We start from the raw sequence: 13,156 nt of genomic DNA on the forward strand, positions 1-13,156 counted from the left end.
TCATAGCTGAATTAGTTAAAGAGGCCGACTGGCACTGGGCGTTAGGAAAGCTGGAAAATTGGCTAAGCCTTGTCAAAATCGGCCTTATGTCTATCTCACCGTGTTATCACTTACTCAGTGCCAGCAAAGCCACCCCTACTTTGGAAGGGCTGGCAACGGCATGGTCCTCTCTAATATCTCAAAGTAATATTGTATCAAAAACTATCCAGTCATCGATTAACAAAGTGGCATCTACCACTATCTCGGCTACTTGGCGAGAGGCGCATCTTAGGCTCCTTCACAGGGCTTATTTCACCCCGGAGAAAGGTCTTAGAGTGCATAACCAACAATTCAATAAATGCCCCAAATGTTACTATCCAGCGGCAGACTTGACACATATATTTTGGCATTGCCCCAAGATTAGAAGATTTTGGATTAAATTGGAATACTGGCTCAAAAATGTTCTGAAAATCGAAATAACCTCTCTATCATTATATCAAATCATATTATGTTTAAATATTAATAATACCGCTCGGAGTAACGAAAAATTAGTAAATCTTTCTATCTTGGCCTCTAGATACTTGATCTGCAAAAAATGGAAACTGAGAACTGTGCGAACTATTACTGAAGTTAAGAATTATCTAAAGAAACAATGTGTATTAGAACAAAAAGATACAAATATTGATAAAGAACCGGATATAAGAAAATTCTTTAACAAATGGGCAGCTTTTATAAAAACATTTCAAGAAAGGGAAATTGATTTTCTGATTTTTCCATTTAAAAACTCAGAAATAGTTCTTCTTGGTATCTGGTAACTGGAGATAAGGGTTGGATATCCTTTCCCCCCCCCCTTTTTTATTTTTATTTTTGTGTATTACAAGTGACGTTCTGTGTGAATGTGTGTTACATGTTGTATGGCTATGGTCTGTCTTTCTAGTGGTGGCTATTGCTTTACCACTAGTCTAGTCCTTGATCATAAACTAACCTAACATTTAGATTCGGATAAGGAACCCACTACGACACCAGGAAAAATAGGGAAAGTTTTAGAGTCTACATAAAAATGACACTGCTGCGAGACTTTAGTCCTTAGTCATCACAAATAGATTTTGCTCCGCCTCGGTTACAGAGGCGGATAGTGATCGTTAACTTCTATAATTACATATTTATTCTTTTCTCTCACTTCCTTTTTCCCCTTTTTTTTTTTTTTTGTTTGTGTGTGGTTTTTTTTTGTGTTTTTTTTGCTTTTTCTCTACGAAGGTTATAATCAAGAATTTGTTAAAATAAGAAGTTAAAACAAGGGAAAAACCCTGCAGAGTATACAATTTAATTTTAGAGAAACCGGGTCAATACTGATAAATATTTTTGTTTCCAACTTTAAATTTCTGTTTTCTCTGCTGTCAGTTATGGGCCCTGCGTGGCGCCAAATATATTCTACTATTATTCTTTGTATGCTCGGCTGGTTATAAATAAAAGTTGTAAAAAAAAAAAATTGCTGCTCTAACTGAATCATGAAGTTTAATTTTGACTTGAGTGCTAAAGGTGTCGTGTCTTAAAATATTATGCTATGACTGAATCATGCAACTTTGATTTTAACTATCTTTTCCCTTTAAACTTCTCTTTAATGTATAGTACCTTCTGCATATATCCACCGAAGTGCAGCATGTTGGACAAGGCTTTCTTTTTCCTCACATCATCCGCTGCTCGCTTTCTGTTTTCCTCTTCTTCCTTCCGAGCACGTTCCTCCTGAAAAATTGCATACAAAGTAGTAAGGCAAAACATATCAAGACCACTCACCTGCCAAATAAAAACCCACTTACTGCTAATCTATTCTGCCTCTCTTTCTCCCTCTCGGTTCGGATCCTCAACTGCTCTGCGCGCTCAGATCGTCTTTTTTCCTAATTAAGAGTGCAAAAAGAAGGAAAGAGAAAAGAAGGTAATAAGTATTTGCTTTATAAAATGAAATTATTAAAGGGACATTAAACCCCAATTATTTCATGATTTAGGCAGAACATACAATTAAACAACTCTCCTGTTTACTTCTATTAGCAAATTTGTTTAATTCTCTTGGTATCATTTGTTGAAGGAGCAGCAATACACTACTGGTGGTTGCTAACTGAACACATGGGTGAACCAATGACAATCGGTATATATGTGTAGTCACCAATCAGCAGCTAGAACCTAGGTTCTTAGCTGCTCCTGAGCTTACCTAGATAAGCCTTTCAGCAAAGGATAACATTAGAAGGAAGCAAATTAAATAATAGAAGTAAATTGGAAAGTTTTTTTTAAAATTGTATGTCTAAATCATGAATGTCTAATTATGACTTTACTGTCCCTTTAAGTTAATCAATTCCTGGAAGATTTAAAGGGGTAGTATACGGTAAAATTGTTTTTCCCTTAATGTGTTTCCAATTACTTTTTTTACCAGCTGCAGAGTATAAAATGTATGAGATTTGCTTTTTTAAGGCTTATTTGTGTATATGAATTAGCTGATTTTGTGTTTTGAAGTCACAACCTAATAAAATGGGTTGAGCTTGTAGGTATTATCAGATCATTACTTTATCACATTGTGTACATATACATGCTTCTTTATCTTATGTCTGTCCATAAACCAATCACCAATACTGGGAGAGAACAATAGAAAATTAACATTTTATTACCTTATCTCTTCTATAGCCCACTGGGAGTGTAATTTCTTCTACTGGCTGTGTTAACACAGTTTGGCTGCGAGACCAAAAACTTTCAGGATGGGTGGGGATTAGGGTTGCCACCTCAGCCATGTTTTCCTGGACACTCATGATTTATACATGCTGCAGGGTGTGCAGGGAGGAACATGAACAGGGTTGTTCAGTGAAACTATTTGTGTGCTGTCCAGGGTGGAAATTCATGTTTCTCCCAGCACACCCAGCAGTATGTATAACTCATAAGTGTCTAGGAAAACATGGCTGAGGTGGCAACTCTAGTGGGGATACCACAGGCTAAATAAACTAATTCATATGCCAATATAAGGGTAATGGAAATACTTGTAAACTATTTAATACACTCCAGCAGGTAAAGTAGATCATTGAGAACAAATTAAAGAAGAGAACATTTTTGAGAGTAAATTGTCCCTTTAAAGAATAATAAACCATACAGGTATAAAAAGGCAGGAAAAAAACACTATGAAGAGACAAAAGTGAAAAGAAAAAAAAAGGTAAAAATTAAAAGTAAAAATGTCCTTGAAAGCGCCCTCTGAAAATATCAGTACCATGCGTTCGGTTAGTTCCAGCAGTTCTTCCTCCTCTTTCTTTCTATTTACAAAATGAGCTTCGATTAATGTTTGCAGTTCAGTTAAATCTTTCTCCATTCGCTTCCTGTGTATGTCCTGCATGTAAAAGAGAAAAACCAGCGGTAAGTGACGTGGGATATAAATGGGAGAATCACTTTTCCTCATAGTCTCAAATTCTACACAAGTCTTCAACATTTAAAAGACTCTAAACCAGTTCACTTGAAAAAGCAAATAACTTTGGACCTAACTAGGCAGCATGGAGATAAATTTTGCAAAATCTTTAGGAGCTTTAGACCATAAGGCTTGTAGCACATAAAATTTTCTACATACTCCACCAATGAAATTAAAGGGATATGAAACCCAATTTTTTTTATTTCTTGATTCAGGTAGAGCATGCAATTTTAAGCAACTTTATCATTTACTCCTATTATCACTTTTTCTTCATTCTCTTGTTATCTTTATTTGAAAACCTTAGGAGCCGGACCATTTTTGGTTCAGCACCTAAGTAGTGCTTGCTGATTAGTTGCTAAATGCAGCCACCAATCAGCAAGCGCTACCCAGGTTCTGAACCAAAAAGGGGGCGGCTCCTAAGCTTACATTAATGCTTTTCAAATACAGATAAAAAGAGAACAAAGAAAATGTTTTAATAGGATTAAATTAGAAAGTTAGTTAAAATTGCCTGCTCTATTTGAATCAGGAAAGAAAAAAATGGGGTTCATATCCTTTTAAAGCAACATAAAGTTGAATTGCACAATGATTTCAAATTCTAACAAAAACATTTGCAATATACTTTACATTTTAAGTTGTATAAGAAGAAATTTGTAAATAAAGTATACAACAAAAAAGTCTTTAATTCAATCATAAATGCAACTACTCATGTATAATAAAGCAGCCATCAGTCACCCTCTTGCTTTTTTTGTCTCATATAAGCCAATACCCTGCAGGCTAACACTCAGACTTTCCTATAATTTACTTCTATCAGATAATTTGCTTTGGAGTCCTGGAATCCTTTGTTCAAAAGTATATACATAGGTAGGCTCAGGAGCATCAATGCACTACTGGAAACTTGCTGCTGATTGGTGACTGCCTATGTAAGCCTCTTGTGATTGGCTGACCTGTAGTACATTGCTGCCCAGTAGTGATTTGCTGCTTCATCAACAAAAGATACCAAGAGAATGAGGCAATTTTGATAATAGATGTAAATTGAAAAGTTGTTTAAAATTGTATGTCTGTCTGAATCAAAAAAAAAAAAATTTTTGGTTTTATGTTCCTTTAATATTCCATTCTTATTTCTAGAGCCAGGTTTAGACTCCAGCAGGCCATAGGCAATTTACAGAACTGGGTCGAGTAAAAAAGCACTAAACACTATGGGCCAGATTACGAGTGCTGCGCTAACTGTTTTACAAGATCGATATCGGGTTCATCGCGGCCGTTTGTGCATGTCAGAAGGAGCGCTCGTATTAAATGTTCAAAGTAAATGTGAACATGTGAGCGCAATCGCAATTTACGCTATAATGATTAGGGCGACCTCAGAGCTCTGGTTCTTTGGATAGCAAAATATGTTCTATGTATTTTTAAATATATATATATATATATATATATATATATATATATATATATATATATAATATATATTTATTTCTGTATATTATTATACTTTATTTATAAAGCGGCTACAAATTCTGGAGCACTGTCCATGGGAACAAGAAATAAAAGTACAACAATGATACAATATTTTTAAGTGACAGGACAAAATGTATCAAACAAATAAAGGAGGAATTAAGGGCCCTATTCTAGTGGGAACATATGATCTAGAAGGGTAGGGGTGAGAAACAGGGGGTGGGGACTGCAAGGGTATAGGTATAGATATATATTTTACCAAAAAAACCTTCAGATATATTGTTTCCTGTGAAGGCTAATTAGGGAAAAATATGCTGCAGACCTAGCCTCCAAAAATCAGCAGTATGGATTTCCAACTGTAAGAATTAGAAAACCCATATTTGTCAGAGCTAAAGTACATGAAAAGGGGGGCGGGGGGGGGGGGGGGTAAATAAATAAAGTAAATTAAAAAGTTGTTTAAAATTGCATGCTGTATTCTCTTGAAAACATATGATATTAAGAAATGTAATATTGCAGCTCGGCATTTTATATGGCAATCCAAAAAACCAAGAATATCTCTTCAAAAATTATCACTTCCCAAACAATTCGCTGTTCTTGCTTTCCCAGACTTATACCTATATAATCTAGTTTTTCAGGGTCTCATTGTAGTCGATTGGATCACAGAGATGGATCATTTTACAGACAACAGGTTAAAAAGTAACATGATTTATCCATTCTTGCCCATCTCACTGATTCATTTACCTTTCAGTTTGATTCCCAAACAGGTGAAAACATTTAAATCAATTTATATAATAATCCAGGCCGGGGGAAAAATTGGAAATCAAGTTTATCTAGATATTAGGATTCCTAAATTCCAAACTTTTTTAGGAAACCCAGAGTATCAAGAAGGTATACAGTCTGTAGTATTGAAGACTGGCAAAGGAAAGGTTTGTATCTTGTATCACAATTTGTAAATTCAGCAGCAAAAAATATCAAATCTTTTGAAGAATTAAAACAAGAATTTGAATTAAGTAATTGTGACTTCTTTGCATATCTGCAAGCTAGACATTACACACAGCAGTTAACTAATACATTTTCTTGGAAATGGTCTCGGGAAAAACTCGACAATTGGCAAATTTTGTCCAAAGCAGGTCATTTATCTATTTCTACATGGTACTTATACTTGATCCTCACACAAGGGAGGATCTAATCTTGAATATATAGCTCAGAGATGGACTACTCTCACTTCAGAGAATATTGACCAGAATTTACAAATATCACACTCTTTATCTTTGCTCTATCGAGCCACAATAGCGGAAACCTGGAGAGAGTCCCATATAAAGCTAATATATCAAACATATTATACTGCAGAAAAAGGACATAGGTGGCATAACAAGAATTTTAATAGATGTCCAAAATGCAATTTTCCAGATGCAAATCTAATTCACATGATTTGGGCATGTCCCAAAATACAGCAATTTTGGATTAAATTGCAATATTGGCTACTAAGAGTACTTAAGCTAACTCCTTTTACATTTACTCTGAAGGACATACTTTTTCTTGTGGACAAGAATCTACCTTTTGACGAGTTTAAGATAATAAATTTGGTTATCCTTGCCGCTAGAAATTTAATTCTCAAAAAATGGAAGAAGAAATTTTCTCCAACGATAACAGAAGTTAAAAACTATCTCAAAAAACAATATACAGTTGAGCAATTAGCGACAGATTTAAACTCTGATCAGGAAATAACTTAGAGGGTCATAACTCTCACTATCCTTTTTGAGATATTGAGGTATAATATTTGTTAAAATTTTTATTTTCTTGAAGACAGGTTGCCGATTTTTCTTTTCTATTATAAAGTAATGTATATAAAATTTCCAACACTGTGCCGAGAAATTGTTGAATGAATGAATGCAAATAGGCAATTGTTGATATATTCTTTAATGAAATGGTACATTCAATGGGCCAGCTAGGTATTAATATGGCATTATCTTCTTGTTTTTATTTCTGTTTAATATGCTTATGGCACAATGTTGGTTTGGAAAAATTTTTTTAAAAAAAATTAAAAATAAAATACATCTACATATAATTCTAAGGAAAATTGTTGCTTTGAATACATCACTATGTCTAGCATGTATTTACTGTTTAACATCCCTGTAAGTTTTCTATCAACTGTTCAAATATAAATGTCACATTGCTGATGATACCATCAGAGATATCATTAGTGATACCATTGATGATGTCATAGGTAAGTTAACTAGTGATGTCACTTATGATGTCATCAACAATGTGATATCATAAAAAGCTATTAAGGGAGGAATGGTGGCATTTTAAGTTTTAAAATTCCTTGTTTTTGAACATTTTTGACAATTAATTTCCTTTATTCCCCCTAAGAAATTAAATTAAATATAATATATACTACATAGACACTTTAGAAAATTATTTTTCTAAAGTGTCTATGTATTATATATTATATTTATTTTAATTTCTTAGGGGGGGAGGGGGAGAAGGAAAATTTAATTGGTAAAAATTTTCAAAGACAGGGAATTTCAAAATTATTAAATAAAAAAAAAAAGGAACCAGAGAACTATTAGCATTTTTTTAATTCTTGCTTTTTAATCTGGGGCATATGTACCTCTGTGGTACCTAAACCTTTAATGGAGTTACTCAGTGTCTTGCCCTTTCACTATTTTTTATGTATCACAAAAATCACAATTTCGCAGTTCTAACATCAAGCACCCCTATTAGGCAGATTCTAATTCTCTGCCTGGGCTGGTCAGTTGCTGTCTCATTGTGAGTGACTCACCTGTAACCAGATAGGGAAATCCTTAAAGGGATATTAAATCCAAAATTTTTCTTTCAGGATTCAGACAGAAAGTTGCTTAAAATTGCATGGTCTAATTTACTTCTATTATCATTTTTTCTTCATTCTCTTGATATCTTTATTTGAAAAAGCAGGATTGTAAGCTTATGAGACGGCACATTTTTGGTTCAACACTGTGGATAGTGCTTGCTGATTGGTGGCTGAATTTAGCCACCAATTAGCAAGTGCCACCCAAGTGCTGAACCATAGATGGGCCGGTTCGTAAAGCTTTGAAAATGGGAATAAAAATAGGAATAAATTAGAAAGTTGCTTAAAATGGCATGCTCTATGTGATTCATTAAAGAAAAATATGGGTTCAGTATCCCTTTAAATCTGCCTGATTTTGAACTTTTGAGGACTGAAGTTTATAAATGCTTATATAAAATGTGTCATAGGAATTAGTGCCAGGTAAAGTGTATATCACTGTGAAAACCTGTCAGAGACATGTGCCACATATAGGGCTAAGCGAAAATATTCCATGGTGAAATGTGTCAGGCAAAGTGTTCTATACCCAAGAATGCACTAGTCCCCTTAGCATAAAGGCTGGCCTGGTACTGCAGCAGCTCCAGTCAGCCCTGTCAGCAACATGCCCCGCCCATGACACACCCAATCCTGCCCCACCCGCAACAAACCCAGCCTGGTCCCCCCACCCTGCCCACAACTCAACAATGGGCCTCCTGGAAAAGCACCAAGAAGAAATTTCTGGGAACACCACTGATTATACCACAATGTTATGAGCCTGATAAGTTGTGTATGTGATGAAAATAGATGCAGAAATGTAGTAACATGAATATTACTTCCCTTGCCATGTTTTTTGTATTAAAGGGACAATAAACACGTTGAGATGGAAATATAAAATGATGAACTGTATATATAAAAAAAGTCTGCAATATACTGTAATGATTTATTTTGTCCCCTTTTCCTGTAATTCCATTCTGAGCTTTTCAGTTCCTGCTAGAATTGGAAGTGCAGAACACTTATATTCCATACAGCCATTGGCTGATCACTCTAGTGACCTATTTATAACTGTCTCTAATTGGTCACAGCAGAGAAGGTAACCTAAGTTAAAATATGGCAGCTTCCAATGTTTTATAGACACTAAAACTTTACACTTATTTTGTCAATATTTAAACAGCTAATGAAACTTATAATAATAATAATAGATACATGTTGCAGATAGGAGTATTTAAAGGGACATGGAAGCTAAAAAAAATTATTTCATGATTCAGATAGCACATACAATTCTAAACAACTTTTCAATTCAGTTCTATTATCTTATTTGCTTCAATTTCTTGGTATCCTTAGTTGAAGGAGCAGTAATACACTACTGGGAGATAGTTGAAAACCAATCAGCAGCTTATGAGTCTACAAAGGCATACTTTTCAACAAAGGATACAAAGAGAATGGATCAAATTAGATAATAGAAGTAAATTAGAAAGTTATTTAAAGTTGCATGCTCTACTTGAATTTAAAAAAAAATATATACCTGTAGGGGTACTTCCTATAAAAAAAAAAAAGTGGGAGGCATTGTTCAGCTAACATATATTAAATTATATGGCAGCGACCACTTGCCAGTTTTTTTATTTAGTTGAAACTTGTTACTGACTATGGTTAATAACTTTGCACGTACATTAAAGGGACATTGTACACTAGATCTTTCTTTGCATAAATGTTTTGTAGATGGTCCATTAATATAGCCCATCTGGTAGCGTTTTTGTAAAAATTTATAGTTTTTGCTTTTTTTTTTTAAGAACATTGTGGTTATTTTCAGACTCCTAACCAAGTCCCACAGTGTCAAATGTATACACGAATTTACAGACTCCTGTTGGCTCTTGTTTATGTTATCTGTCTTTTCATATGCTGGGAAGAGGGAGTTTCTGCTCTTCCGGCTTTCTCAGCCCTTTTCAGTGGGTGCCCCAGTCTAATCTCATCAACAGAGCTAAACTGGGAGCTTCTAAGTAAGTTTTTAAACGGTTTTATACTGGATGTTTATATCAGTATCTGTCTGTGCATATTCTTTACTATAGTAGGGTCTATTAATGCAGTTATATGACAATTGGTGTATACTGGCCCTTTAACAATTCCCAGTCTAGAGATACAAGACACCTAGGGTTACCACCTCAGCCATGTTTTCCTGGACACTTATAAGTTACACAAGCTGCAGGGTGTGCAGGGAGGAACATGTATTGTGATTTTGGACAGCACTATTCATATTCCACCCTGCAGCATGTGTAACTTATAAGTGTTCTGTATTTTAAGGGACGGGTGGCAACCCTAAAGACACCTGCTAACAACCTCTGCTTTGTGGGATATATACTGTGCAGAAACAAGTATATATTTATATTTAATTTGTTGATTGCATGATTAATTTACATGATAATTTACTCAGAAAGTTTTTCCAATCTGTAAGAATGTTAATCTGTTGGAAAACTACAAAAAAAGTCTTATGATTGCAACGAGACAGAGATAAAGCTTCCTGTTTCAACAGCAGTAGACCTACTCAACAGAAAGTCAAGGTGCATTTTTTTGGGGCCCTATAACTTTCTCTTGACACTGAGAATGTTCAAAAGACCTTAACATTTCTGTTAATATCTTAAACCCCACCAAAAAAAAAAAAAAAAATAGGCACTAGCATAAAATAAGAGTTGTAATATTGCCAATTTTCAATACCCCCCAAATGTCCCGAGTTCACAGGACAGTCCCAATTTTAGGGGTCTGTCCTGCTGTCCCAGGATGCTTGCCATCTGTCCCGCATTGCCCCATGCATTTTTTTTTTTTTTTATATTGGGCCCATACTCAGAAGCAGCTGGCTTTTATCTCCCTAGGTTAGATACCTGAATGGTGTGTGGGTTAAGCAGGAGTAAGAAGGCTTTATACACTCTGACCTCAGGTAATGGTGACCTCTAACCTCTGGTAGTGATGACGTCTAACCCCTGGTGATAACACTAGCATGCCTTTAGTTTTATACAATGAGCAGTGCTAGCACCAGGGTAACACTAATGTGCTTGCCAACCCCAGGACCCCATACAATGAATTACAGATACCCATATATGATGTAGTGTGTGTGTGTGTATCTGCATGTATAAGTGTATGCTATGTAGTGTGTGTATCTGCATGTATAAGTGTAAGCTATGTAGTGTGTGTGTGTGTATCTGCATGTATAAGTGTATGCTATGTAGTGTGTGTATCTGCATGTATAAGTGTAAGCTATGTAGTGTGTGTGTGTATCTGCATGTATAAGTGTATGCTATGTAGTGTGTGTGTGTATCTGCATGTATAAGTGTATGCTATGTAGTGTGTGTATCTGCATGTATAAGTGTAAGCTATGTAGTGTGGGTATCTGTATGCATAAGTGTGTGTGTGTGTGTATATCTGTATGTATAAGTGTAAGCTATGTAGTGTGTGTGTATATATGTATGTATAAGTGTGTGTATCTGCATGTATAAGTGCAAGTTATGTAGTGTGTGCGTGTACCTGCATGTATAAGTGTATGCTGTGTAGTGTGTGTGTATCTGCATGTATAAGTGTAAGCTATATAGTGTGTGTATCTGTATGCATAAGTGTGTGTGTATATCTGTATGTATAAGTGTAAGCTATTTAGTGTGTGTATGTATGTATAAGTGTGTGTGTGTATCTGCATGTATAAGTGTAAGTTATGTAGTGTGTATGTGTATCTGCATGTATAAGTGTATGCTGTGTAGTGTGTGTGTATCTGCATGTATAAGTGTAAGCTATGTAGTGTGTGTATCTTCATGTATAGGTGTAAACTATGTAGTGTGTGTGTGTATCTGTATGTATAAGTGTATGCTGTGTAGTGTGTGTATCTGCATGTATAAGTGTATGCTGTGTAGTGTGTATCTGCATGTATAAGTGTAAGCTATGTAGTGTGTGTATCTGCATGTATAAGTGTAAGCTATGTAGTGTGTATCTGTAAGTATAAGTGTATGCTGTGTAGTGTGTGCATCTGCATGTATATGTGTAAGCTTTGCAGTGTGTGTATCTGCATGTATAAGTGTAAGCTATGTAGTATGTGTGTGTATCTGTAAGTATAAGTGTATGCTGTGTAGTGTGTGTATCTGCATGTATATGTGTAAGCTATGTAGTGTGTGTATCTGCATGTATAAGTGTAAGCTATGTAGCGTGTGTATCTGTATGCATAAGTGTGTGTGTATATCTGTATGTATAAGTGTATGCTATGTAGTGTATGTATTTGCATGTATAAGTGTACACTATGTAGTGTGTGTGTATCTGTATGCATAAGTGTGTGTGTGTGTGTATATCTGTATGTATAAGTGTAAGCTATGTAGTGTGTGTGTGTATATATGTATGTATAAGTGTGTGTATCTGCATGTATAAGTGCAAGTTATGTAGTGTGTGCGTGTACCTGCATGTATAAGTGTATGCTGTGTAGTGTGTGTGTATCTGCATGTATAAGTGTAAGCTATATAGTGTGTGTATCTGTATGCATAAGTGTGTGTGTATATCTGTATGTATAAGTGTAAGCTATTTAGTGTGTGTATGTATGTATAAGTGTGTGTGTGTATCTGCATGTATAAGTGTAAGTTATGTAGTGTGTATGTGTATCTGCATGTATAAGTGTATGCTGTGTAGTGTGTGTGTATCTGCATGTATAAGTGTAAGCTATGTAGTGTGTGTATCTTCATGTATAGGTGTAAACTATGTAGTGTGTGTGTATCTGTATGTATAAGTGTATGCTGTGTAGTGTGTGTATCTGCATGTATAAGTTTATGCTATGTAGTGTGTATCTGCATGTATAAGTGTAAGCTATGTAGTGTGTGTATCTGCATGTATAAGTGTAAGCTATGAAGTGTGTATCTGTAAGTATAAGTGTATGCTGTGTAGTGTGTGCATCTGCATGTATATGTGTAAGCTTTGCAGTGTGTGTATCTGCATGTATAAGTGTAAGCTATGTAGTATGTGTGTGTATCTGTAAGTATAAGTGTATGCTGTGTAGTGTGTGTATCTGCATGTATATGTGTAAGCTATGTAGTGTGTGTATCTGCATGTATAAGTGTAAGCTATGTAGCGTGTGTATCTGTATGCATAAGTGTGTGTGTATATCTGTATGTATAAGTGTATGCTATGTAGTGTATGTATTTGCATGTATAAGTGTACACTATGTAGTGTGTGTGTATCTGTATGCATAAGTGTGTGTGTGTGTGTATATCTGTATGTATAAGTGTAAGCTATGTAGTGTTTGTGTGTATATATGTATGTATAAGTGTGTGTATCTGCATGTATAAGTGCAAGTTATGTAGTGTGTGCGTGTACCTGCATGTATAAGTGTATGCTGTGTAGTGTGTGTGTATCTGCATGTATAAGTGTAAGCTATATAGTGTGTGTATCTGTATGCATAAGTGTGTGTGTATATCTGTATGTATAAGTGTAAGCTATTTAGTGTGTGTATGTATGTATAAGTGTGTGTGTGT

The 13,156-nt window shown here is 35.1% G+C and overlaps 1 protein-coding gene across 1 annotated transcript in view; it reads right to left on the minus strand.

Moving 5' to 3' along the window:
* Positions 1–13,156, minus strand: part of TNNT2 (troponin T2, cardiac type) — a 40,752-nt gene that overhangs the window by 24,082 nt on the left and 3,514 nt on the right. Inside the window, exons 2-4 of the mRNA XM_053704740.1 lie at positions 3,224–3,340; positions 1,797–1,874; positions 1,612–1,722 (exon numbers count right to left, since the gene is read on the minus strand). Of these exons, the coding sequence (XP_053560715.1) occupies positions 1,612–1,722; positions 1,797–1,874; positions 3,224–3,340 (306 nt within the window). The remainder of the gene's footprint in view (positions 1–1,611; positions 1,723–1,796; positions 1,875–3,223; positions 3,341–13,156) is intronic.

Source organism: Bombina bombina, chromosome 3 (assembly GCF_027579735.1).
Source record: "Bombina bombina isolate aBomBom1 chromosome 3, aBomBom1.pri, whole genome shotgun sequence".
In the NCBI taxonomy this organism is placed as follows: domain Eukaryota; kingdom Metazoa; phylum Chordata; class Amphibia; order Anura; family Bombinatoridae; genus Bombina; species Bombina bombina.